This window comes from Sabethes cyaneus, chromosome 3 (assembly GCF_943734655.1).
Source record: "Sabethes cyaneus chromosome 3, idSabCyanKW18_F2, whole genome shotgun sequence".
Taxonomy (NCBI): Eukaryota; Metazoa; Arthropoda; class Insecta; order Diptera; family Culicidae; genus Sabethes; species Sabethes cyaneus.
The window spans coordinates 170,616,159-170,641,759 of record NC_071355.1 but is presented as its reverse complement, the minus strand read 5'-3'; the positions used below and the strand labels follow the sequence as shown (position 1 = coordinate 170,641,759).

The window sequence follows — 25,601 nt, the reverse complement described above, 5'->3', positions numbered from 1 at the left end:
ATGGACTTCGACGAGTATCGCAAAAGAGGTATGTAGAGCAATTACGTTGGCATTGTGACGATTTAAGCAGCTGAAGAAATCTCGCAGCGAGAATTAAGTGATTGCCCAAAATTCATTCGATAACTGCGGAAAAATAACAACTACCTAGTGGCTTATATTAGCCATTGCACGTGGATTTTCCAATAGTTTCTGCAAAAGTGGTATTCGATGTCATCAGAGAACAAGCGATTAACTACGCTTAAAAAGAATTAAAACTTCTAGGCAAAACTTTAAATTGTGATTGATTAAGGTTTTAGCATTTATTAACATTTATTGATTTAGGTTTTAATATTAATAACGCAACGCTGCAATTCAAAATGATGACTAACGAAAGCACGTCAGTGGAGGAGGTTAAGAGAGTTTTTTACAATATTTAATTGTTTCAGTGTCAGAAGGAAACATTTTACATGTAGTATTTTTAATTACTTTGCCTTCATTAATAACTGCTGCTGATAAGTGCATTGTTATTGCAATACCTGACAGGCAGGAGGAACTCAATTATCATCTATCGATCTATCTCCGTTAAATTATTAGAATGAAAAAGTCAAAAAACTTGATTAGATTAAAATAGTTAAGCAATTCAATCATTATCTTTTTAACGGGTAGGACAGTCTGTAGACGGCCTTCGCCCTTAGAGCCTTACCAAACAAACATTTTTGTTCAATAGTAGTTTGTTCAACCATTGTATAGCAAATTACCAGGTAACAAGCGTTTGATAAGCTGTTACTCAACTAAAATGTTTGTTCGGTAGTGCCGCATTCGAAATTCGTTTTGAAGAATATGTAAACTGTGTTCAGAACGGATTTCTTGACATTTTTGCATTAATATTCCAACATTCTAACCATGCGTTCAAGAGTTATCATCTTTCAAAAACGAATTAACTATTGTTTATTTGAGCGTGTTAGTAGAATACCTGTAAAGATGGGAAAGAAAACAAAAATTAATGTCGTCCTTTAATTCGACTAACATGTTATTTTATAATGATAAATACTTATTACGATCTCGACGTGAGAATTAAATGAGTTTCGACGATACCTGATTCGGTTTGTTTCGAGTTGCCGTCTGGTGTGCTACAAAGCAGTCATTTAGGGTTCTTTATATTTGTACTTTTTGTTAACGAGCTATGCAGTCGTTTGAGCTGTTCTTAGCTTAATTCGCAGACGACTTATAGATATTCCGTGAAATTAAGACCAGATTTGATATTGACTCTCACTCACGATGGTGTACTCTAAATGGCATGCAAGTTTACGTCATGTTGGAAAGCCAGATTCAGTGAACACATCTCTTCGATAACACCTACGGTTTTACGGTTTTCGCAATTCCAAGTTTCCTGAAAAGAAACATCAAAGCATTCCTAATTGAGAATAGCGCGAATATTGAATAAGCAAGTAACTTCTTCATAAGAAGTTAGAAGTTAGCTGCTTCAAGCGTCGATGACAGATGGGAAAATACGCTTAGCTCTCGGATAGTACAAAGTTCACTGTGCGTCCACAAGTACACAAAAAGATTGTTTGTGCTATCATTTTCATATTAATATTAAGGTTACAAATAAAAGTTAACGATCGATATGTATCCAACTATATCGTATTTGATGAGCAAAACCAACTAATGCGTACTGTTTTCGAGGCGATGTACACGCAGAGGAATAAATGTCAACGATTCGTTTATATAGGCATATCTATACGATAACATATGATTAAGCACGACCGGTTCCATACTGCTATACAACTCTGTGCTGAAAATCGTATGTTTGTCGGCTACTACTATTATATACGATGGGATATCAACTTGTACACGTGTTATTAGGCTTTATGAACGATTAAGTTTTTATAACGGTAGATTTTACATTTGACGGAGGGAACGGTAGAAGAAAGTAATGAAACAAAGAGTCGATAGGATCGTACAGATTGAGGCCAGGCATGAAGGGGAAAAAGCGGAAGATGAGGGGGTAAGGGAGGGTCATATGAAGCAACGCTTAGGAAGTTGTGTACCGCAAGCTTTTATCCAAGCTGGGGGATTCCATGAATCGAACCAAGTTGTAATCGGAGCATTGACAACCGGATTCGAACTCACTCCTATTAATTAATGATCCTTTGAACCACAGATCACTTTTGCTGTACAAAAGTGAGACTACACAACCCCCTTAATAAGCGTGCGACGTATTGCAGACTCTTCCAACACTTGGCAAGTTGAGTTATTTTTAGAAACAAATTGTGCCTCTTCCTCCATCTACTGTAAAAACGACGGACCGAAAACTTGTTTTTACTGGCGGGACGACGACACTATATGCAGTCCCTTGCGACTTACAGGGCACTGTGCGTGACGCTGTTCATATGAAGCAACGCTGACCTCATTCAAGGTCAAGACAAAAATAATGAGGTTGGTCTAAAGAATCTGACTAAAGAAATGACACTGAAGCTCATTTTCGGTTCGTCGAAACTAAGTGCGCATGAATCTCGATGAAACCTTCTGAATCATTTGCTCGAAAACTTGCGGAGTATCAGTCGATCAACACGGGAGAAAATATTGACTGCTAGCAAACGGCAACAAATATCATCGTATCATCACGAAATCGATCCGTGCTGCCTAACGAAAACACCAGGCAATCAAATTTGTATCGTACAGTTCATAAAATCGCCTAAACGTTGATCTCGAAAAAATATTGTTAGAACTTTTTGTAGCAACTTTGAACAGAGTCACGCACAACAATCATCGTTGAGCAAATCAGGTTTAATGATGACAGGAGGCCGCGAGTTACTGAGCTCCAGCGTCATTTCTTTAGTCAGATTCTTTAGGTTGGTCTATTGATTAACGATTCAGGATTTGGTAAGAGATATCTACGACAATTTTCGTACGTTGATTGTACGAGTTAGTACTGGCTGAGGAACAAGGGCCGCATACCGACGAGTACGAAATAAGCTAACCAGAATCCTGAAGACCCAGCAACCCACAAGTCGTATATGAATGTATAAAAAACATCCCAAAAATCTCTAAACAAAATCGAAATCGTACACAAAGATTATTAAAACGCACCCTAGTTTATATTCAATCGTACAAAATGATGACAACAGATTTACATACGATTTTCATCACAGAATTGTATAGCATTATGGAACTAATCATGTAGAGTCGGTTCTCGTCGTATAGAAATACTTATGAATGCGAATTATTTACGTATAATCTGCAGTACGCATATCGCCTCCAAAATACGCATATGCTGGTTTCGTGCATCGAATACGATTTTTCTAGATATACATCGGTAGATATTTCTTATTTGTTACTTTGATATACACACGACAATGTTTACTGGGGAGTCAACAACGCCGGCAGAAGGGTAGAAATCCAGTGGAACAGATTTTTTATGCTACTGATATGCTCAAGTTTAATAAAAGGCTGAATATAACTCGCAAGGGACCATGTACCTCAAGGACGATGTACCCGAAGTTAAACTAGAAGTGCCCATGGCCGATAGTTGCATTGGCGAAGCTACAGGGGGGCTAGATGTGGGGCTAATGTGCATTTAATTTTAATATTACTTATTTACTTAATTGGCCTAACATCTTACGACAAGGCCTGCGCAGCATAATTTCTCCATCTATTTCAGTCCATGGCAACTGGTCTCCAGTTCCGCGGACGCCCAGTGCTCACCAGATCTCGCTCCACCTGGTTTTGCCAACTCGCTCGCAGTGCTCCTCTTCATTTTGTTCCTACCGGTTTCGATGCGAAAACCATTTTTGCAGGATAGTTGTCCGGCATTCTAGCAACATGGCCTACCCAACGTATCCGTCCAGTTTTAACCACTTTCTAAATACTTGGTTCGCAGTAGAGACGCGCGAGCTCCATACACCGTTCTCTTGCACTCCGCCAAAGACGCTTCTTCAGGTGGTTCGAAAACTCCGAGTGTTCCTAGGTCCCCTTCTAGCAGTCTCCACGTTTCGTGTCCGTGGAGGACAACTGGTCTAATTAGCGTTTTGTACAGTATGTACTTTGTACGGGGGCTCAGATGGTTCAACCGCAACCGCTCAACCGTTTGTGGAGTCCGCAGTAGGCCCGACTACCACTGATAATATACCTTTTAATCTCACGGCTGGTATTGTTGTCCTCTGTTGCCAGTGAGCCAAGGTATACGAACTCGTCGACTACCCCGATACTGCCCAAGCGGGCCCTATCGCGCTCGGTCCCGCCCGCTAGCATATACTTCCTTTTAGACGTATTTATCTTCAATCCAATGTTCTCTGCTTCGCGTTTTAGTCTGGTGTACTGATCTTCCTCCGCCTCAAATGTTCTGCCGACAGCATTCACGTCGGTAGCGAAGCAGATAAATTAACTGGATTTATTGAAAATCGTCCCCGCATTTCAATCGCCGCTCGTCATATCACACCTTCAAGCGCAATGTTGAATAGCAGGCAGAAAGACCATCTCCTTGTCGAAGTCCCCTGCGAGATTTGAATGGGTCAGACAATCCACCCGTAGATTCGCACACAGCACTTGGATCCCATCCATCGTAGCCATGATAAGTCTAGTAAGTTTACCCGGAAATCCGTTTTCGTGCAAAATTTTCCATAGCACTTGTCGGTTTACGCTATCACTTGCGTCTTTGAAATCGATGAACAGATGATGCGTGGGGACTCCGAATTCGCGGCACTTCTGGAGGATCTGCCGCAGGGTGAAGATTTGGTCCGTTGTAGACCGACCCTCCATGAAGCCGGTCTGGTAACTTCCCACAAATCTATTGGCTGATGGCGATAGTCGATGGAACATGACTTGGGACAGCACTTTGTAAGCGGCATTCAGAATAGGGATTGCTCGATAGTTCTCACAATCCAGCTTATCGCCTTTATTGTAGTTAGTGCAGATAACCCCGTCTTTCCACTCCTCCGGTAGTCGTTCCGTTTCCCAAATCTTGACGATCAGCTGATGCAAACAGCCGACCAACTTGTCCTGGCCCATTTTAATAAGTACCGCTCCAATACCATCCTTTCCCGCTGCTTTGTTGTTCTTCAGCCGCTGGATAGCCTCTTTCCCTTATCCATGGGGGTGGCACATCTTCGTTGCTTGCTATACCAATGTGGTCATTTCCTCCGCTCTCATGGTCTTCCGCCTGCACGCCATTCAGGTGTTCATCGTAGTGCTACTTCCACCTTTCTATCACCGCACGGTCACCAGTCAAGATACCTCCATCTTTATCTCTGCACATTTCGGTCCGTGGCACAAAGCCTTTGCGAGATTCGTTGAGTCTCTGATAGAACTTCCGTGTGTCGTGAAAGCAGTACAGCTGTGCGAGTTCTTCGCACTCCTTCTCCTCTTGATGACGCTTCTTCTCCTTGAAGAGTCGAGTTTGCTGTCTCCGCTTCTGTTTGTATCGCTCCACATTCTGACGGGTGGCTCTACGCAGCATTTATACCCGCGCTGCGTTCTTCTCAGCCAATATCTGCTGGCATTCCTCGTCAAACTATTCGTTACGTCGATTCGGTGCCACACGGCCTAGGACGTTCTCCGCTACACTGTTAATGGCTGTTTTCACGGCATTCCAACAGTCCTCAAGACGGGCTTCATCCAGCTCGCCATCTTCCCGCAGCGCGGTTTCGAGAGAAAACGCGTAGTTTTCGGCGACCTCCGGTTGCTTCAGTCGCACTAGATTATACCGTGGCGGGCGCCGGTATTATAAGTTGTTCACAACAGATAGTTTTTGACGTATCCTTACCATCACTAGGTAGTGATCCTAATCGATGTTAGCGCCCGAATAGGTTCTGACGTCGATAATGTGCCGGCCATCTGTCAGAACGTGGTCGATTTTTGATTCTGCCTTCAGTTGGGTGATCTTCAGGTGTACCGATGGTAGAGGTTATGCTGGAAGAAGGTACTACGTATGGCCATGTTCTTGAGGGCGGCGAAGTCGACAAGTCTTAGGCCGTTTTCGTTCGTTTGCGGGTGTGCGGACGGTTCATCCAATCACCGATATGAATTCCACCTCCTGACCAACCTGAGTATTACAGTCCCCGATGACAATTTTGACATCATATCTTGCGCAGCGGTCGTATTCACGCTCCAGCTGCGCGTATAATTCGTCTTTTCATCTTCGGTACTTCCGTGGTAAGGGCTATGCACGTCAATTATGGTAATATTAAAGAATCGGCCCTTGATTCTTAATCTGCACATTCGGGGGCTGATCGGTCACCACCCGATCACCCGCTTCTGCATCTCGCGCTACTGTAGCGTACTGTACTGTAGTACTGTAGTACTGTAGCGCTACGATGTCGAACTCGCGGGTCTGCACTTCTTTAGAAAGCACGTGGATACTTCCGAGGAAATTTAGAGACCGACAGTTTCATGTTCCTAATTTCCAATCGTTAATCCGTTTTCGTCGGCTGGGTCTTTGCCGATTGTTCCGATTAGAGTTATTATTATTACTTACGGAGTCCATTGCTTTGAATTTTTTGTAGTTCAGGCTTGCAAAACCCGCAACCAATCCTACAGTATCCTGTAGGCCAACGTAGCCTGAGGGCCAACGTAGCCTGAGGGCCAACGTAGCTCGAAGGAGCCCTCCTCCCCTGTCAGCATACGACCTTGGATTCCACCGGGGTTGGTTACCCGATCTCCATCACCGAGGTTGCTCGTATCCCGGCTGGTACCACGAAGAGGTAGGGGTAGGTAGGGGTTGGCCTGAGGGCCAACGTAGCTCGAAGGAGCCCTCCTCCCCTGTCAGCATACGACCTTGGATTCCACCGGGGTTGGTTACCCGATCTCCATCACCGAGGTTGCTCGTATCCCGGCTGGTACCACGAAGAGGTAGGGGTAGGAGTTGCTGGGTCAGAGGCTGTGGACGACTGTGGGGTCCATTTTGTGCCAAGTGCGCAAGGCACCGGTGGTACGCATTACCCAGCCGTTTACCAGCCATAATTTTAATCGGTCGAAAAACGGTCGAAAAAATGCCGGGGGCTATAGTCTCTCCTACAAATGAGCGCTAGTTCTGCCAATGGATAGTAATGGTCCACTAATAGGGGTCAGCTACAAAAGACAGTCTCCGTGACTGTCCTAGTGGTAGTTTTGAATCAAGTGCCTTTCTGGCATACAAAAAAAAATGGTTTAGCAGTTCAAGAGGTTAAGTGAAAAATTGTACTGATGAAGATTAGCAGACAGATCAATAGAAGATCAACAGCTCTATACCAACTATCAGCAGAGCTCTATGCGGCTAAGAAATGCTGGCAATGGCTTAGTAACTTCCACGGTCTGGGAGAAAGTAGAGTTGCATATGGTAACTATGGTAAAATGTACCAATACGTATTTCAGGAAAAACTGATGCATAGACCAAACTCGCGTGTTGTTGTCTATACCTTTGTAATGAAGTTAGGCATTAATTATTTTTTTATAACGGCAGTTTTTTACAATCGACGAAGGGAACGTTAGGAGAAAATTATGAAACAAAGGTGTTGAGAGATATATCAAAAGATTTGGTAGTTCATCATCCACTCGATAAGCGATCGGCAATCGTCTCCAAATACAGCATGAGAAGACACACGAACCCATTATATCTAACGATAACACAGCGAAATAATGAAGTTGTTCATTATTTCAAAATTACCCTAAAATTTGTTAAAAGCTAATAGCTCAAACAATAATAAATAGTTCAAAAAACGTAAACACACAACACAGAGCAAAATTGGCGACCGCTAACGCAAATTTGTTTGAAAAAATCATATTTCGATATAAGATAATTTTGATATAAGATAATTTCGATATAAGACAACTTTTTGAAATTATAAATTATCTTATATCGAGGTATCCCTGTAATAATCAAAAGTTATCACAAGCTCGAAAGGTGTTTAGCCTCATCCTAAACATTTATTAGTTAAAACATTAATTTGATTTTACCAATAAAATAAAATATGATCCATCACTAAGCTGCGGTTTAAAATGCCAACGAATCCGATATAGCACAATGAATTCCACGCTATAAACTAAACTTTAACGAGCTCTTCCATATCGTTTTGCTTCTCGATAGGCAAGGAAATGGTAGACTACATCGCCGATTATCTGGAGACCATCCGTGAGCGACGAGTGCTACCGGACGTCAAACCTGGCTACATGCGCAATCTGTTGCCTGACTCGGCACCCCTCGAAGGTGAACCCTGGCAGACGATCATCGACGACGTCGAACGGGTGATAATGCCGGGCGTAACGCACTGGCAAAGCCCGCACATGCATGCATACTTTCCGGCGCTCAACTCGTTTCCTTCGTTGCTCGGCGATATGCTGGCAGATGCTATAAATTGCCTGGGATTTACTTGGGTAAATATACTGCTATTAGCAATTGATTTCTACTAACCCTAGCTTATGATAGGCTTAGCGACAGCTAATATATACTTTTGTCTTCTCGTTTGTCGTCATCACATTTATTCAGGCTTCATCTCCGGCATGCACCGAGCTCGAATCAATCGTCATGAACTGGTTGGGTAAAATGATTGGCCTGCCGGATGAGTTTCTGCACATCCCAGGCGTCAGCCACGGGGGTGGAGTAATTCAAACGACAGCCAGCGAAGCTACGCTGGTTTGTCTACTGGCAGGGCGCACATTGGCCATCAGACGGTTCCACGAGCATACGCCCGGCCAGCAGGACGCGGAAATCAACGCACGGCTGGTGGCGTACTGCTCGGACCAGGCTCACTCGAGCGTCGAGAAGGCAGCTCTAATCGGATTGGTGCGGATGCGATTCATTGAAGCCGACGACGGTCTCAGTTTGGGCGGGCGCGCCCTGGAGGAGGCCATCAACGAGGACATCAAGCAAGGGCTGATTCCTTTCTGGGTGAGTAGAGAGCTGTTAGCGGAAGAGAAGGGACAGAGGGCGAGAGAGAGAGTGCGAAAAGCTGAATGAAAGTTAGCTGGCCGGTGCTTCTACTACAGCGCTTTACATACTGGCAAGTAAGCAGCACTAAGTAAACGGTGTGATTGACAAATCTGCTTAGCAAAGTTGGTATATTCCCGGAGGATTCAATTAGGCAGACTGGACTCCAGATGGAAGCAACAAGTGGGTGACTGGTTATGCGCACGAAGTGCTCAGAATGTATAAAATTTAATTGCTTGTTGCTTTTTAGTCTAATGTTTCACTAAAGTTAAAGTTGTACAGTAGCAAATAATGCGATGCAGTGGTACTTTTCGGAATCCGGTTCGCAGTAAAAAAGACTGCCAAAAATTTAAAAAGATACCATCAAAATATTATAACTAGAATGAAGTATTAAAATGGATATAATATTAAATAAATCAAAAATCTAGCTCAAGCCTTAAGCAGACTTTTGACGGTTGTATTTAAAATATTCACGGAATCTTGTTATTATATAAATCATTATAGGTTTGTGCCACACTAGGTACTACTGGAGCGTGTGCCTTCGATAACCTGCAGGAGGTCGGTGAAGTTTGTGCCCGGTATAAAATCTGGTTGCATGTCGACGCTGCCTACGCTGGTAGTGCTTTTATTTGTCCGGAGTTTCGGATATGGCTAAAGGGCATTAACCGTGCGGATTCGATTGCTTTCAACCCTTCCAAATGGTTGATGGTTCATTTCGATTGCACTGCTATGTGGTATGTTTTGCGGTTGCCCAAAAAAAAAAGAAAGATACTTTAACGGAACATTTATTTAAGGGTCAAAAATAGTGGAGCTTTGCACAGGACATTTAACGTTGAGCCACTCTATTTACAGCATGAAAATTCCGGATTGGCCATTGACTATATGGTATGAAGTTTACCATCAATTTGATTCTCATATAACCGACTAATAATTTTAACTGACATTTTAGCACTGGCAAATTCCACTGAGCAAACGCTTCCGTGCTCTGAAGCTGTGGTTTGTGCTGCGAAGTTTCGGAATCAAAGGTTTGCAGAAACACATCCGCGAAGGAGTCCGGTTAGCACAAAAATTTGAAGCCCTAGTGCTTGCCGACCATCGTTTCGAAATCCCAGCCGTGCGTCATCTCGGAATGGTGGTGTTCAGGATTCGCGGTGAAAACCATCTTACCGAGAAGCTACTGAAACGACTCAACCATCGCGGTAATCTGCATGCTGTGCCGGCATCGCTCAAGGGAAAATACGTCATTCGATTCACCGTCACTTCAACCCGTACTACCAGTGAGGATATCCTAAAGGATTGGTATGAAATTAAGACGGTTACCGGAGATATGCTGGAAGAACTGAACGTTAAAATAGCGGACCGCTCAAGAGTGCCTCTAAGAGGTGAGATATTTTTACCATTTCAAAATAGGCGTTTTGCTAGGCATGTCAAATATCGCCCGTCGTTTCACGTTGGTAGTATTCGTTTTGAGCAGTCCCTTGTGTATCCCACTTTTCTAGATACTCGCGAAAAGAATGAAGCGTTCGGTTCGAGTCTCCTTCTGGCAAATTCGCCAATGTCACCGAAAATTGTTAACGGATCGTTCGCGGCAATCTTCGACGCCGATGAGTTTTTGGCTAAAGTTTACGCCGGAGTACGTATTTCGGTAAGTAGTGCATTTTAGCTGAAAGCTTGTGTAAGAGAACTTTTGATTCATTTTGTAGAACCAGGATTCGCCGGCTATGAGACGCCGTGTTCGGGGAATACTCATGTCCGGTAAGCAGTTCTCGCTGGACTCCCGCATGGATCTGGTAGTGCAAGGCATCAGTCCTGGCGAGGTGAAAAATGGCATCGAGTCCAAAGCCATTACCGAGGACTGCGAAGAGGTTTGGGAAGGTACGAAGGGAAGGTAGTGTAGGCTCTCATTCCTTAGGTGTCGTAACCGTGTGTTATCTTTTGTTCTGTGTTTTAACGATTTTTTTATCTGGCTTACGTTTACTTCTTGTGGTGTCCAAGTTTGATAAGTGTGAAATCAACGCTTTTCATGTTTCCTCTGTTTAAAGCACTTGTAATCGTACACAACATTGTATGCAATATTAAGTTTAAATATAATCTGTCATGCTTTCTGTTTCATGCAACCACGGTACTTGTGTGCAGCTTGTGAGCAGATGGAAGTTGTAGATCAAGGTAAGCTTTATTGCTCGATTCGAGCAGTTTGGAAGAAATTAGATTACAACTTGGAAAGCTTTGTATCAATAATTTGCATTTGAGGGAACAGATTGAACAAAATTAATTTTTCCTACGATTCGGATAAATATTTTAAAAATTTCTGCGTTGACTGTATTAAATAACATAAGTTTTGTCGCTCCGCCATTTTAAAACACGCTTCATTTTAATATGAGGTGCATGCAAAACTGATTTTTAAACTTACATTTTTGATGCATTTCAAATGATTATGCTTTATTATTATTCTGACTCTACCATTTTTTTACTTTACTATTTATTTAAAGGGGTTTCATTGCAAAAAATAAGGGTTATTTTCTATTCATACACACCTAAATGAGTTTACCCCTAAATTGGTTAGATTTAGTTAAAACTACTCAAAAGGTCCTTTAAGTCGGATTTTGAGTAGTTTTTCAACCAAAAAAATCGGTAGTAGGAACTTAAAAGTGCGTTGTTTGTCGCAGAGAATAATTCAGTTATCGATAGCAAGTAGCCAAAATTGGCTGAACTTTTTACCCAAAATTTGAGTTTGTACACTTTAAGGGCATTTTGAGTAGCTTCAACCAAGTTTTAACTAAATCCGACCTATTTACAGTGGTAAAATCATTAAACAGTGTAGGAAAAGAAACCTCTCGGTTTGTTTGCAATTTGCAGTTAAGCCCTTTTGAAAAGTTGGTGCCGATGTAACAGGCTTTAAAATTTTTACTCTCTGGATATTAGGTACTTTACTAAATTGAATAAGCATATACATATATAGGGGAGTGTCGTCGTGGTTGGGCCACGTTTTGGAATCCACCCGTAACTTTCGTTTCAAAAGGAGTTTTGGAAATCTAAATACATCGTTGCAAAGGTCTAAGAATAAGGTAACTTTCAGGAAAGTTTTGAATTGATTGCTTGAAAAATACAAAAGTTATAGGCATTTACGTGAAGACAAAAAATGTTGTCATAGTCGGGCCATGTTGTGCAGGTTGGGCCACCGCAGAACATCTAAGACATATGTATTGAAATTCTATATAGAGACATGGAAAGAATGAATTCCGTGAACAGCGACTCATATAGGTACAAATACCCTATTTTTATTTGCATTTTTGCGAAATTTTGGCGATCTTGTAAAATCAACATTGCTACAATTGCCTTTTTCGAAGTGTACAACTACAATGAAAAAAAATAACAAAAATCTAGGTTTTTATCGTATTTATTTTGCTTTATTTCATCACATTTTACGTGACTGACATTATCTAGTGATTATTGCGCTTCTGCGCTTAACATTATGGTGGCCCAACCAGTAGTCAAGTGGCCCGACCTTTACAAATAGCGCTTTTCTAGTATTTTACCTTAGCCTTCCCAAACACCTTACTCAAGGGGATTTTTCTATAGTCTTCGTGTGCAGCACAACACGCTTCATAGGTTTTCAAAATTTATTTCGTTAATTGCATTTCATGAATCATTTCTTGAAGAAAAGTTCATTGCGTCTGGAAAACTTTTTTTGTAAGATTTAGTACCTGAATTCACTACGGGTGTTTTGAATACACGATTGAAACTCGCAATATTGTGAAAAGTTAGCTATCGCAGTAAGAAGTTTTACAATGGTTGTATCATAGATATCATGAGTTACTAAAACTGTAAAATCGTGATGGCCCGACCATAACAGTGGCCCGACGATAACGACAATACCCGACATAAAATATTTAATAGGGCACTACGAAGAAACATAAATTATTGATACATTTCTAATGAGGTTATCTAATATCGATAAAATGTATCATCAGCATTAACACGCTCATTTGATATGACTTGCATGAATGCTTACACTTTCAGAAATATAGTCGATGTACTATTACAGGACAATACCGATTCGCCACTATAACTGGCGATTAAAAAAATATAACTGATGAATTAAAAAAATTCATAAAAATAAAAAAAAATATAAAACACTCTCAATAGAGGAAACAGAATTTAAAATAATTAGTCATACCGTGGAGGTAATCGAGTTAAATGTTTTTGTTAAAAGCTAGTTAACCAAATTGGTCTATACAATTTTTATTTTATTGAACTAATGATTTTCCGCCTTTTTATGAAGATAAGTTAGAGCACCATCAAGGAAATATGATAAAACATTATTGCGCTGCAACAACCCTTCAACTGGACATTAACCAGTGTATAAAACACAGAAATACAGTCAAGCTTTACTCTTATATTTTTCACTTGTATCACTGTAGCGAAAACTTACAATTATGCTATTTGGTCTGGTGAACAAATCACGGATACCGAATGCTTTGAAACATATGTGTTACTTCAATAATCTATTAATTAGGTAGGCCTTTGAATGCTAAGCATTTGTATACATAAGCATCAATAAAGTTACAATCAATGAATCGCAAGATTTTTATATTCCAACGATTTGTTGCGATGGATAAATTAACCACCTTAAAACTGTACATGTGCTTGTCATTTATATAACTTATCTGAAAGTTTTAATGGAAAATTCATTACATCCAGACAAAATAATGAAACAGAAATGAACACTTTTTGCTAATAAAGTTTCATGATAAGCTTTTAACTTTTTTAAAAGTAAAGTAAAGTAAACTTTAATAGTAAAGTTTCATGAGTTCATTTAAGGCGATACCGAAAGTGGCTAACGTTATTGTATTAGTGCGACAAACACTGTACTGTTCATCTCATGTGTTCGTTAAAAACCTAAACGTTTATTTGAATATTGCATTAGTATTGGTAACATATGTCAAATAGCGGAGCTTGCAAACATAACCACACTTGATCCGCAGCCAACCGCACCGACTACAAGCATCCCGAAATATGGTTTGTTTTCTTTATCAAGGCATTCCGATTCAATCAAGATTAACAGCAGCAACTGAATAATGCGTAGGATCACTAGGATGTTTAATTAATCCGTTTGCATCGGAGGCCAGTTTTTGATTTCTGCGCTTGCGTTTTGTTTGTTTACATCACTCTAAGCTTATCCATGCGGCGAAAGTTGAAAGCTCTTTAAAAGCTCATTGATGTGACGAAAGTTTGATACTGTGTTGCTGCTTTTTCGGAAACCGCTAGTACAATGAAATATGTGCGCAACAAAATATCTATTAACTAATTCCAAATTATACATTGGTCGCTTTTATGGACATGTAATGATCGATATGATCAGTTAAATTTATTTTCCATTAGCAATTATGTTTTGCTGAGCGTTTGTTGATATATAGCAGATCGATAAATGGAATGGCCAGTTTTAGGAAATTATAACAGCACTGGAAGCACTGATTCCGTGGCGAAAGCGTGCTCTGCCAATACAGATGCATTTTTAAGGTGCAAAACAATACATGCTTCGAACGGTAGCCATTTATCCAGCCATCTTTGAGCCACTTTCGGTTTCCCCTTAAATAAACGTAGAGATGAAAAACTGTAGGCAGTGCCATGAAAAGCAGTCTAGAAATGTAATCACATGATCGGGGCAACGAATTTTTTTAGGCGACAATCCGTTTATCGAATCCCTGCCGGAATCAGGAGACGTCTCCATGTTTCTCGGTCTTGCGCTGCCGCTCTCCAATCGCTCCTAACACCCGCTGCTCTAGCATCAATGTTAACTGCGCTCATCCAATCCAATGGGTACGGAGTCTGCCTCGAAGTCATCGGCCTCTGTTAGGTTCTCTGCTAAATATTGTTTTTGCTGTTCTCTCATCCGGCATCCTTGTTACGTGGCCAGCTTAGTCGCTTCAGAATATCCGCATCTTTGTATACTTGGTATATTTCAAGATTAATGCACCTGCGCCACTCTACATCTTCTAATATGCCGCCAAGAATTGATCGCAGGATCTTACGCTCAAAAACGTCAAGAGCTCGTCGGTCGCTTTCTGTCTACGTCCACACTTCGTGGCCATAAAGTACCATCGGGAGAATTAGCGTTTTATAGAGCGCGAGTTTTATATTTTTGTAGTTGCAGTTTACGTAATCCTTAGAAGACGCTGTTGGCAGCCGCTATCCGCCTTTTTACTTCACGACCCACATCGGTGTAACGTGTCATTAACGTACCAAGGTAAACACCACTTCAAAAGTATCTCCTTCTATTATCACCGCAATTCTAACATCCGAAGGGCTACCATGCTCTCTACCAGCTACCATATACTTTGTTTTGGTAGAATGTATGATAAGCCCAATCCTCGCAGCTTCTTCCTTAAGATACGTGTACGCTTCTTCCACAGCTCTTTACCGTTGATGTCAATGCCGTCCGCAAACCCTATAAGCTGATGAGATTTCGTGATGTTACCACTTCTCTGCAGGCCTGCCTATCGAATAGCACCTTCTAACGCAATATTGAACAGCAAATTCGATAGTCCGTCACCTTGCTTCAAACCATCTAACCTAACAAACGAGTCCGATGTCTCACCCGCTATCCTGACGCTTGATTTTGAACCATCAAGAGTAGCCCGTATCAGCCTAATCAGTTTTGGTGGATTATTTTTACCAGCTGATTTTGTTTAACTGAATCGTAGTCTTGAAGTCTATAAATAAATGGTGAGTTTGTAAGTTAAACTTCCGGAATTTATCGACGATTCGTCGCAAGGTCCGTCGTGGAGCGTCCCTCTCGAAAACCGCCCTGGAATTCGCCAACAAAGGTTTCCTGCAACTGTCTCAGTCTATGAAACAGGATGCGGGATAGAATTTTATAAAGAGCGTAATGCCGCGGTAATCGTTGCAATCGAGTCGATGGCCTTTTTTGTAAATAAAGCATATGAAACCTTCCAACCAGTCCGTAGGTGATTCCTCCTCAGTCCATACCTTTGGATTGATTGCACAATACAGCCGTTCGTTTCCAACTTTCAAAAGTTCGGCGGGGATGCCGTCCTTTCCAGCTGCTTTGCTATTTTTCAGCTCTCTCGCCGCTTTTTTAGCCTCGTCCAGAGGTGGTGCATCCACAGCTTCTCCATCATATAGTCTTCAATAGGACCGCTCCAACAATGCATCGAAATGTTGTTTACAACGCCTAGCCACCTCTGACCTTTCGGTAATCAGGCTCCTCTCCTTGTCATTGCACATAACAGGAGTTAGCACGGTCCGGTTCCTGATTCTGTTGATCGTATTGAAGAAACTTCTCGTATCGTGCCTCTCGAAGCAATTCTCCGCCTCCACAAGAATGCGATCTCAGTGCTGGCATTCCTTACGATGGTGATATCTCTGTTCGGTAGCCGTAGCATCTCGGCACCTCTCTCTGCTCTGGCGTGTCGCCATTGCAGCCAATTCGTGTTGACGAATTTACAAGCCCAAATTAATTGTTCATCAAACTCAAATGGATCATTGTTTTGCACCCTGCGAGACAGGTAGTGTCGTCTTATTGAAAGCATGTGTCGGCCACATCCATTGATGGCTTCAGTGCTCGAAAAAATTGACAGCCCTACATGAAAGCGAAATTAAAACGCATTCAGTGCATACAATTTTACCCCTGGTAGAATTCTTCTTCTGTCAGCACATGACTACTGAACTGCCGGCAGTGTTTATCTTTCTTAGTTTTCTACCCTTCTAAACAACTCATTCATGAATCACAGTGCTTAATGATTGCTCGACTAAGCAGTCAATAAATTTTTTTGCTCTTGAATTTCATTCACTATTGTAGAGAATGAATCAATGTAGAGAACAACACGAACGACATAAAATAAAGACATAAATAGAGAACGTGAACACAAGTGATTAGCTCGAATCGTAGGTTTCAGGTTGGAAATAGGGTGCTGGATGGGTTCGTCTACTGCGGGTCTTCGTTTACTTTTCAGACATATAGACAAGAAATCAGCATTATAAGTAATTTTGATGCGACATTCAAACTAACCTGGTATTGATATTTATGGATTTTCTCTTCGCTATCGAGGAAAAGAATATGTTAGAAAATTCCTATATTTCACTATTTGTTCAAAAAATAGAAGTTCTCTTAGTTTTCTGCCAGTTTTGAGTATGACGAAGAGAATCTGCTGATCGCTCGGAGTAACTACTTGAAATTTTGAGCTGTGAATCAAACTATTTCCACTTTTTCATAGTAGTTGGGTAGCTCTTGCTGTTTTTTGTAAATAATTACGGTCTGTCCATGATAAACGAAAGAAATGTTGTTTATGACGTTGTTGTTGTTATGAACTCGCTTTGGAGCATAAAAAATTGTTCCACTGAGAAGTGTAAGTTCAGAAATATTTTTTTCGGGCTAAATGGGTATACATGTACAGGCAAGATGTGTCCGATTTATCTGGTGTAAAGAACTTGAGTATTTGCGGATTTATTCTTATAAAAATTCGCAATAAAGTATGGATCGTGTTTACGTCTGACGAACAGGGTCCGTAACCCTACTACGTTCATTTCATCTATACTAGAAACAGAAAAGCATGAGCATAAATTACATATGAGATTTCTAAGCACTGGATGGCTCCCATATTTAGGGGAAACACATTAATTGAATGGCTTACTTGCATGACAGTCTGTGATGACAGTTCAAAGACTTTGTGATCTTTTCTGCACATATTCCTGCATTTCATAAAAATAATAAGGTACACAGCCCTAAGGGTTCTACGAAAGGGTGACTATATCAGATCATTAGATCAAAGACTAATGTAAACATATGCCAGAAATGGTGTGTTTTTAAGAATTAAGAGTGCCATTGTTTAAGTGAATGTTTAAAAGAGAAGAGCGAAATATTCAGGTTCAATTCTTCATTGAATGCAATAGTAGCTTTGAAAATACGTGAATGGGGGTTCATGAGTACAACGCCTGCAACCATTGAGACATAAAGATTTCTTTTAAGCACACAAGTGGCATCATAAAGGTTGAATGAAATAGTGCTTTTCATGAATGACCAGCCCACAGATTTTTGCATTAAATATGATTATGCCTAGCTTGACATGTTTCAATAATCTTACTTTAACTCGCTTGCAGCCTTTAAAAGGGCCATTGGTTACAAATAACATTAAAGCCAAAGCACGTTCATCGCAAATATGACGCGCCATTCGAACGTCCATCTCTTTTGACATGAATTTCAATAGGCACGTAAGTTAGCGGCGTCGATTCACTGTCTCTTGCCCTGAGAAGGTTTTACTAGTTGACTTTCACAGCTTACCGCTTGTTACATAGCAGAAAATATGGTACACACGTAAAGATTCTTAATTAGTTCTCGAGTTATGAGGAAATTTGTGTTTCATTTCTATAGGAGCCCCTCTTGTTAAAAGACGGGTGTGTCTCAGTAGACCATAGAATAAATCCTAACCTCCTAAACCCCCCACATGCCAAATTTGGTTCCTTTGGTTTGCTTAGTTCTAGAGTTATGAGGAAATTCGAATTTCATTTGTATGGGAGCCCCCCCCCCCCTAAGAAGAGGAAGGGGCCTCAGTACACATAGGAAAAAATCGTGCCTTCTAAAACCCCCACATGCCAAATTAGGTTCAATCCGCTTGATAAGTTCTCGAGTTTTGAGAAAATTTGTGTTTCATTTGTATAGGAGCCCCCATCCTCTTACGTCCTCCATAAAATTGCTCTCTTACCCCATCCATGAAATAGCTGGCCATTTTATCTATCCAACGACATATAAATTGTTCAGTTTCGTTCAGTAGTTTAGTAGTTATTACCATTTGAAATCTTTCATTCAAACGTTACACTTCTTTTTTCGTTTTCACAAAGTGCTACCCAGTCCCAGTAAACAGTAAACAAAGACGTAGTCCTACGTCAAAACAGGTACTACGACTAGGTCTTACCGCAGAGTGTCAAACCATAATTTAGGTGTTAATCACGAAAATGTGAAAGATTTTGAGCGTAAATAATTCTGGCAGAATGGATTTTGAAGGTTTGGATGCCGATCGATTCACACTTGCTGTGGCAATTATGTGGTTTCGTTATAATTTTCCTTTTCATTTTGTGATTGAATGAAAATTACCGAAGAATTTCAAGGTCAAATTTCTCCATATAATTTTTTATGATCGCCTTGCTTCACAGGCAAAGACGACAGTTAGTTACAATGATTTCGATTACTTCCCTTTTAGAAAAAAAGCGAGTCTTCTCGTTCCAACGGGTCGAAGATTCTTTACGACGATTGAACCTCGGCGTCGGCCAATTTGATAACTGTGTTAGGGAAGTGCACTACAGCAGTATTGTCCGGTTGAATACAATTCTCTACATGCATACTCTATGTATGCGTATGTTTGTCGTTTCATTAGAAGAGTAGTGAAAAGAGAATGCATTGTGTTTTGATAAGGATGTGCTATTAAGCAAATGAGTTCGAGTTGTAAAATGTCTTCAACGTTGGGAAAGGGTTGGCAGTAAAAACATTCTTTGTTTTCTGTAAGATAACAGGATAGCAGTAGTTCTGTTGTTGATTTTGTAAAATTGTTTCCAATTGCATATTTTCAACAGTGCAATAGTGAAAAATACGTAGTTCCGATCTCATTAATATCCCAGAGGATGTTTGAAAGTATTAGGTTTAGGAAACTTGCATTTAGGCCATGACAAATATTTTATAAAGTTTTTGTCCTTCCGGTGTTCAACCACTGAAGGTTGGGGGGTGGGGGGTTGGGTGAAAAAAAAACAAAGAGAATTTATTAATCGAGCAAGAAAAATATGGATTTTAGGCATTTTTATTTTAAGTTTAAACGTGAAAACCAAATCTATTCTTTCTTTTGATATATACGTTGTTAATTTCCATGCAAAAATCTACGAAAACACACAAAAATGAAAGATAATTTTTTTGGCCGATTTTCGGAAATTCCGCTGTTTGAATTTTTATTTCTATTTCATGCTAGAATCGGTAACTCAACTCGTACACTCATTTTTCAAGTTTTTCAGACTGTAGAGCCCACAGACAATTGATTTAAAAAAAAATTACTCATATCCTACAAATTATTTTTTTGCCCCCCGATTTTTCAAGCCAATTTCCAAGGGGGTGATGACAAAAACATTCTGTCGATAGTTGTAAGCGTTGAGTATCATGCAACTATCCTAGAGATATCAAAACATCAGCATTCAGTCTATATTTGAACCCCATTGAACATCTTTTGAGACAATTTCATATCTATAATGAGAAAAATGGTCAGCAATTCATACAGAAATATTTGAGAATTTGGTTAATTTTATCCTAAACAGATTAAAACAGGTAATAAAGAATGTAGACGGTCCTACAAGATAGTTGTTAAGCGAGAAAGCAGATTTATTTCAACTAATAGTTAACTGTCCGAATACTTTTTGAGTGCATTTTTAGGCAATTCAATCTATATGGACTCTATCTGCAAAACGTTTCAATGACGTTTCACTTTCAGGACATCAAATTGAACTAGATTCAATGTTTAAAGATACAATCGGAGTGACAAAAGGGGTGATTGTTTACTTTCAGGTCTAGAATTTTTCGATTTTTTGAAATTACCCCATGTACCAGCTACGTTTCTGAGAGACGTAGTCCTACGTCAAAAATAAAAGGATATGTAAAATTAACGTTTCAAGTTATTGTTTGAGTTAAAATTTTAAAAATAAATGGATCCTATCAAATACTCTTAAAGTCATTTGCGTAACCACCGTGCAAAACATTCAGAAATGGAAAATTAAGGAAGTACATTTTTTGAAGCAACAGGGTTTTTTCTCAAGACCGGTTCAGTCTTCTTTTTTACATACTTACATGTGGCATTGTGACAAAGCTAATTCTCGAACTTACGACTATATATTAATAATGTTTAATTTAGTAACTCTGCCTTGTGCCTTTAAGAAACAGGATTCCCGCTTTAAACTGAAATATTTTTATTCGACATAACATATTTTATTCAACATAAATCTTACTACAAAACGTTTAATTTATTATCACATTGATATTTTGATTATTGTCTCAGATTTGAAAGCAATTTTTGATTCTGAAAATAAACAGCCAATGCCGAATGAGGACCAATACGTGCCAATCAGAAACAAACCAACAATTCATTCTGCAGTGCTCTCTATCTTACTACTCTACCCCGTGTATCGTGTTCCTTCTGATCCCACTCCGTTATCACATTTGTTGAGTTCAATTTACGCTTCGGTAAAAGTGCTGATCTGCGTAATAAGCGGTTTTCCGATCGCGCCTTTGCAATGCGAAACAGTTTAGTTTTACAGGAACTCCATTTTACTTACAGCTTCCATTTTTTGTGCTGTATACATTGGACCTCCAACTTGTGTTAAGGACAAACGCAGTTGTCAGACATTACCAAATTCACGAAATCCTTGTGGCCACTTTGATCTCGGTTCATACCCGTCAAAGTCAAAAGATCCCATAAATTTTGTTTGAAAAGGCAGTCTACCAAGGTATAAAAAGCGTTGTCTCCACGGCAGTGCCATGTAACCTAAAAGAAAAAAGTAAAAATAAAGTTAACTGTGATCTAAAAGATAACAATAGTAAAATAATACAATTACTTACGGTTCGCCAATTTTGTATTCCCTTGTTTCAGTTTGCGTTCAGTTATTCATTGATTAGTTCGTGATTTGCTGAGTACTCAATTACTTTACACGAAACAGGAACGGCAGTATCTTTGGATGGCTTACAAGACATTTCAGTTATCGCAACCAGCCGTACGAAATTCTTCAGAAAGCAGGTTTTCAACAGCCGACTTCACAGTTTCTTTTGTAAACTGTTTTAAATTCTTTCATAGTAGCATACGTTATAAGTTCGGTAGTATCTTAAAAACAAGTGCAAATTGTATGCAAATAACTCTTAATAAATATTTACTAATGGCATCTGCTCCACCTAAAACTTCTTCATATTAAACATAGAGAGTTTCAACATAGCAAAAATTATCATCCGATGTTTGTTGAATAATTATCCTGAAATTAACCAAAAAATAGTTTTGATTTCATAAAAAATGTTAAAAAATACTGTATCAAAAAGTTACATACATTTCAATTGAATTAATGACTGTTTTAAATGGCCACATACAAGATGGCACAATTTCTAGCAAAAATACTACGCAACATGACAGGTAAAACAGAACACCACGTCGAGAATAGTTTTACATTTGCGGAAGAAATAACCAAAATGGAAATACCCGAAGATTGTGTGATGTATTCGCTGGATGTTATATCGCTATTCACAAATATACCGGTAGAGAAAGTGTACGAATGTGTGTAAGAAAGATGGAACGAGCTACAAAACACAACCACCATTCCATGGAGCAATTTCAAACAAGCTATGCAAATCGTATTGGAATCTGCCTTTTTCCGCCTTTTTTGGCGATAAACAGTAGTGGCGATTCAGAGAAATGTATTGTATTTTAATGTATGTACTAAATAACATTGTAAAACATTTGAAAGCCCCTGTACAGTTTTATCGTCCCGGTTAGTAAACGAGTTAAAATAAACTTCTCGATCGGTGATTTGACTATACTAGACAGAGGAAGAGGTACAATTTGTGTCTAAAAATAGTTAAACCCGCCAGTGTTGGTGGAGTGTTTTTTTATCCAGCCCGCTGTGGTTCAAAGGTTAACCAATATCTGTGATCCACAAGAGCCTGGGAGGAGAAGTAGGTTCAAATTTAGTTATAATTTGCTCCGATTACAGCATGGTTCGATCCGCGGATCCCCCAGTTTGGGTAAAAGATGATGCGGTGCATAACTTCTTGAGCGTTGCTGTAATGACCCTCCCTTATCTTATTTTCCGTTATTTCTCCTTTACTCCTTGTCCTGTTCTTTTTGGGCACTATCAACGCCTTTGTTTCATTACTTTCTTTTACTGCCCTTTCGTCAATTGTAAAAAACTACCGCTTAAAACATTAATTATATTCCAGGCCTCATTAAAAGGCCAAGACAAAACACGAGGTTGATCGTTTCACAGATAGTGCCAACTCAAATACATTGTACGATAATATCGTCGCAATTGTAATAAATTACTCGAACAACACTCAATTATTCATAATCTTTTCAGAATCCCTGGAGACGCTGGGCAGCCCCTCGTTTCTGCTGCCAATTCCATTGCCCTACCGGACCCCTCCACCAACTCCACGCCGACAGTTCCGCTCGCAAAGTGTGGATGTCGGCATGATTCAAGTCCAAACTAATGCCGCCAACAGTTTACAAAACCTACTATCGAAACCGACCGCCAGACGTTCCGAACCGTACTTTTCGACGGATTCTCTTGACCAAGCCTTCACTCTACCGTCGCTCGCATCCTCCAACGCTTCGTCCGCCAAGGCATCGTACGAATCTAACCTGGATTCGATCGACGAAAACCGCTCTCTGCACAGCTACCGCGCGAGTTCTTTATCGAAGCGCCGCTGTTCGGACAGCAGCCATCTGTTTTCGTTGACCGTACCGAACGCATATCCGGAAAAACGTCAATCAGAGCCCATGATTCGGTGTGCGTTCTATAACAAAAGTTTCGACATCATGTGTCCGAAGCCAGCGGGCGGGGTCAAGCGAGTTCTATCGCAAAACGACATCGCAAGGCGACCGTTTCGGCGGCAAATCTCCACAATCAACGAGATTATAACCGACGAAGCCATTCTGCTCGACGGCAGGGTAGTTGAACACGATTGGAAGAAGCTGAATTTGATTGCCCCAAAATTTCAGTGTTGCATCTCGGACGAGCACGGGCAGTGCATAAATTTCGACCCCGTCTATCACAATCACGATCCACAGCTGAATGTAAAGGATATTCTTCGGAAAACGTTACAGTTTGAGGAGAACTTTGTGGAAAAATTTGAACAGGTTTGCCCCCAGATGGATGCTTTGAACGACCGGAAAGAGCGAGAACCGGAGCGGAAGTGCCGGATCGGAACACGATGTGATGATGAAGTAATTTATGAAAATGTTAAAATTTGTCGCAAATGTGGACATTGTACCGTTAGATTGTAGTGTAAGGTGTATTATTATTGTCGTTTACTGATTAGAAAAGTCTTCATCGCAAAAGCAATTTATAGTAACAAAATTATAGAAAACAAAAAATCATTCTGTATATTTTAGGGGCTTTCGGTGTCTCTATCAACTATACAATTTATTAGTCCACTTGTAAAAAAATCAGATCCAAGAATGTACAACACATCGTCAAACAATATATCTGCTGTGCATGTCAATAAGGTTGCGAAATCTTTCAATAATTTGTTCGATTCGCCGATTAGTGGTTATTCCACATATCCGTATTTTAACAGTTATCTAGCAGGAAATGAAAATACCAAACAGCAAACATGTGTTAGCATTTAGCTGTAAGAAGAGATGTATAAAGTAAGCAAATATACTACATTGCAATAGTAAAATAGCCGCGAACCACTCAATCGTACCCGGCAGCAGTTGTAAGAGCCATCAATAAATGTTTAGCTGCATAATTACAGGCGTTGGGGAGGCTCGCTAGGGCATAAGCAAACTTCCTAATTAGTTGTCGGTGTACTTACTCTACACAGGGCCACCACCGCCGCCGACTGGTCCGCATCAGTCACTCAGTTCAGTACGTCGCTCGGAGTTGGTGCTCCAACATTAAAGTGCGCACGGGACGTGGGGCTGCTAGCAAACAAATCGTAACCAATTATACAAATAAGTCGCAGTCATTGAACTGCAAGCATGCGGATTGGGTCTGGCGTTTTGTTTTTCTGCTCCGAAACATCCAGTTGCAGCCTTTTTCCTGCCGCATGCTCCAACACCTAATAAGCCTGTTTCGAAAAAGTTGCATTCGCCAGAGGGAGGCGAACAGCCAGCTTCGGTATTAGCTTCGTTAGTGCCGGTTCCGGATTGTGTACCAAAAAAGGTCTAACCTTGAAGTCGTTGTACTAATTATGGTTGCAGAAATAAAAGCGCGGAAGAGATAGGCAGGAGAAATGCGGTGCAGCTATGCGTACATAGAAAAAAGACCGCGGCGGAAAAAATGCATGCGCACACCGATTGGCACATGCAATATGCATTGGCGCTCTTTTTCGCGTTTCTTTGATCCACACGCAATGATTGAGAGCTGGTTCGTTAAATTCACGGTCATGATTCTTCATAACTTATGGATGATTCTTCAAAGTTTGTCAAACAGCAGTTTTATGTTTTGTGTCGTTTTTGAGATATGCGTTTTTTTTTTTTCAAATTGTAACAAGCAAAAGTTCATCCTGTAAGGCAGCGGTTCCCAACCTTTTTTCGGTTCGCGTACCCCCTGACGGAACTAAAGTTTTTATTAACCCCCATTTGGGAACCGCTGCTGTAAGGGGAAATGAGTGGGCATTAAATTTTTGAATTTCAGAAACCTGCTTCTGAAATAGGAAAAGTTAATGACAACTCATTTCCCCTTACCTAGTTTACACATTGAGTGGTAAACAACATGCCTGCAAATAGACAATTTGTGTACGGATGGTGCTGCTCGAGCCAAAGATGCTGATACGGATGGTTTGCGTCTTTGCTTCGAACCGTCCTGCTTTGAAAATATACAGCATGCAGGGCAGAAGACATATTTTCAGCCAATTGAGCGATTGCTTCTAGTTCTTCAGCTTAATTAAGTTATAGGGGAGAAACAGGTCGTGTTGATGTTCATTTAATAAAAACAACAAATTACTTACATTTTTGAGAAAATA

The 25,601-nt window shown here is 40.4% G+C and overlaps 1 protein-coding gene across 1 annotated transcript; it reads left to right on the top strand.

Moving 5' to 3' along the window:
• Nucleotides 1-23,916, top strand: LOC128744225 (histidine decarboxylase). Its single transcript, XM_053841065.1, has 11 exons — nucleotides 1-28; nucleotides 8,042-8,328; nucleotides 8,441-8,842; nucleotides 9,386-9,615; nucleotides 9,676-9,766; nucleotides 9,831-10,263; nucleotides 10,381-10,526; nucleotides 10,585-10,756; nucleotides 11,018-11,047; nucleotides 17,180-17,201; nucleotides 23,010-23,916. The coding sequence occupies exons 1-11, from the start codon at nucleotides 1-3 to the stop codon at nucleotides 23,914-23,916; spliced, it is 2,748 nt and encodes a 915-aa protein (XP_053697040.1).
• Nucleotides 23,917-25,601: the final 1,685 nt, after the last annotated feature.

Bases quoted from the DNA above. Each gene is read 5' to 3' on its own strand.
- LOC128744225 (XM_053841065.1), top strand. From the start codon at position 1: ATGGACTTCGACGAGTATCGCAAAAGAG. The intron at 29-8,041 runs GTATGTAGAGCA...GCTTCTCGATAG, and splicing joins CGACGAGTATCGCAAAAGAG to GCAAGGAAATGGTAGACTAC. The intron at 10,757-11,017 runs GTACGAAGGGAA...ACTTGTGTGCAG, and splicing joins CTGCGAAGAGGTTTGGGAAG to CTTGTGAGCAGATGGAAGTT.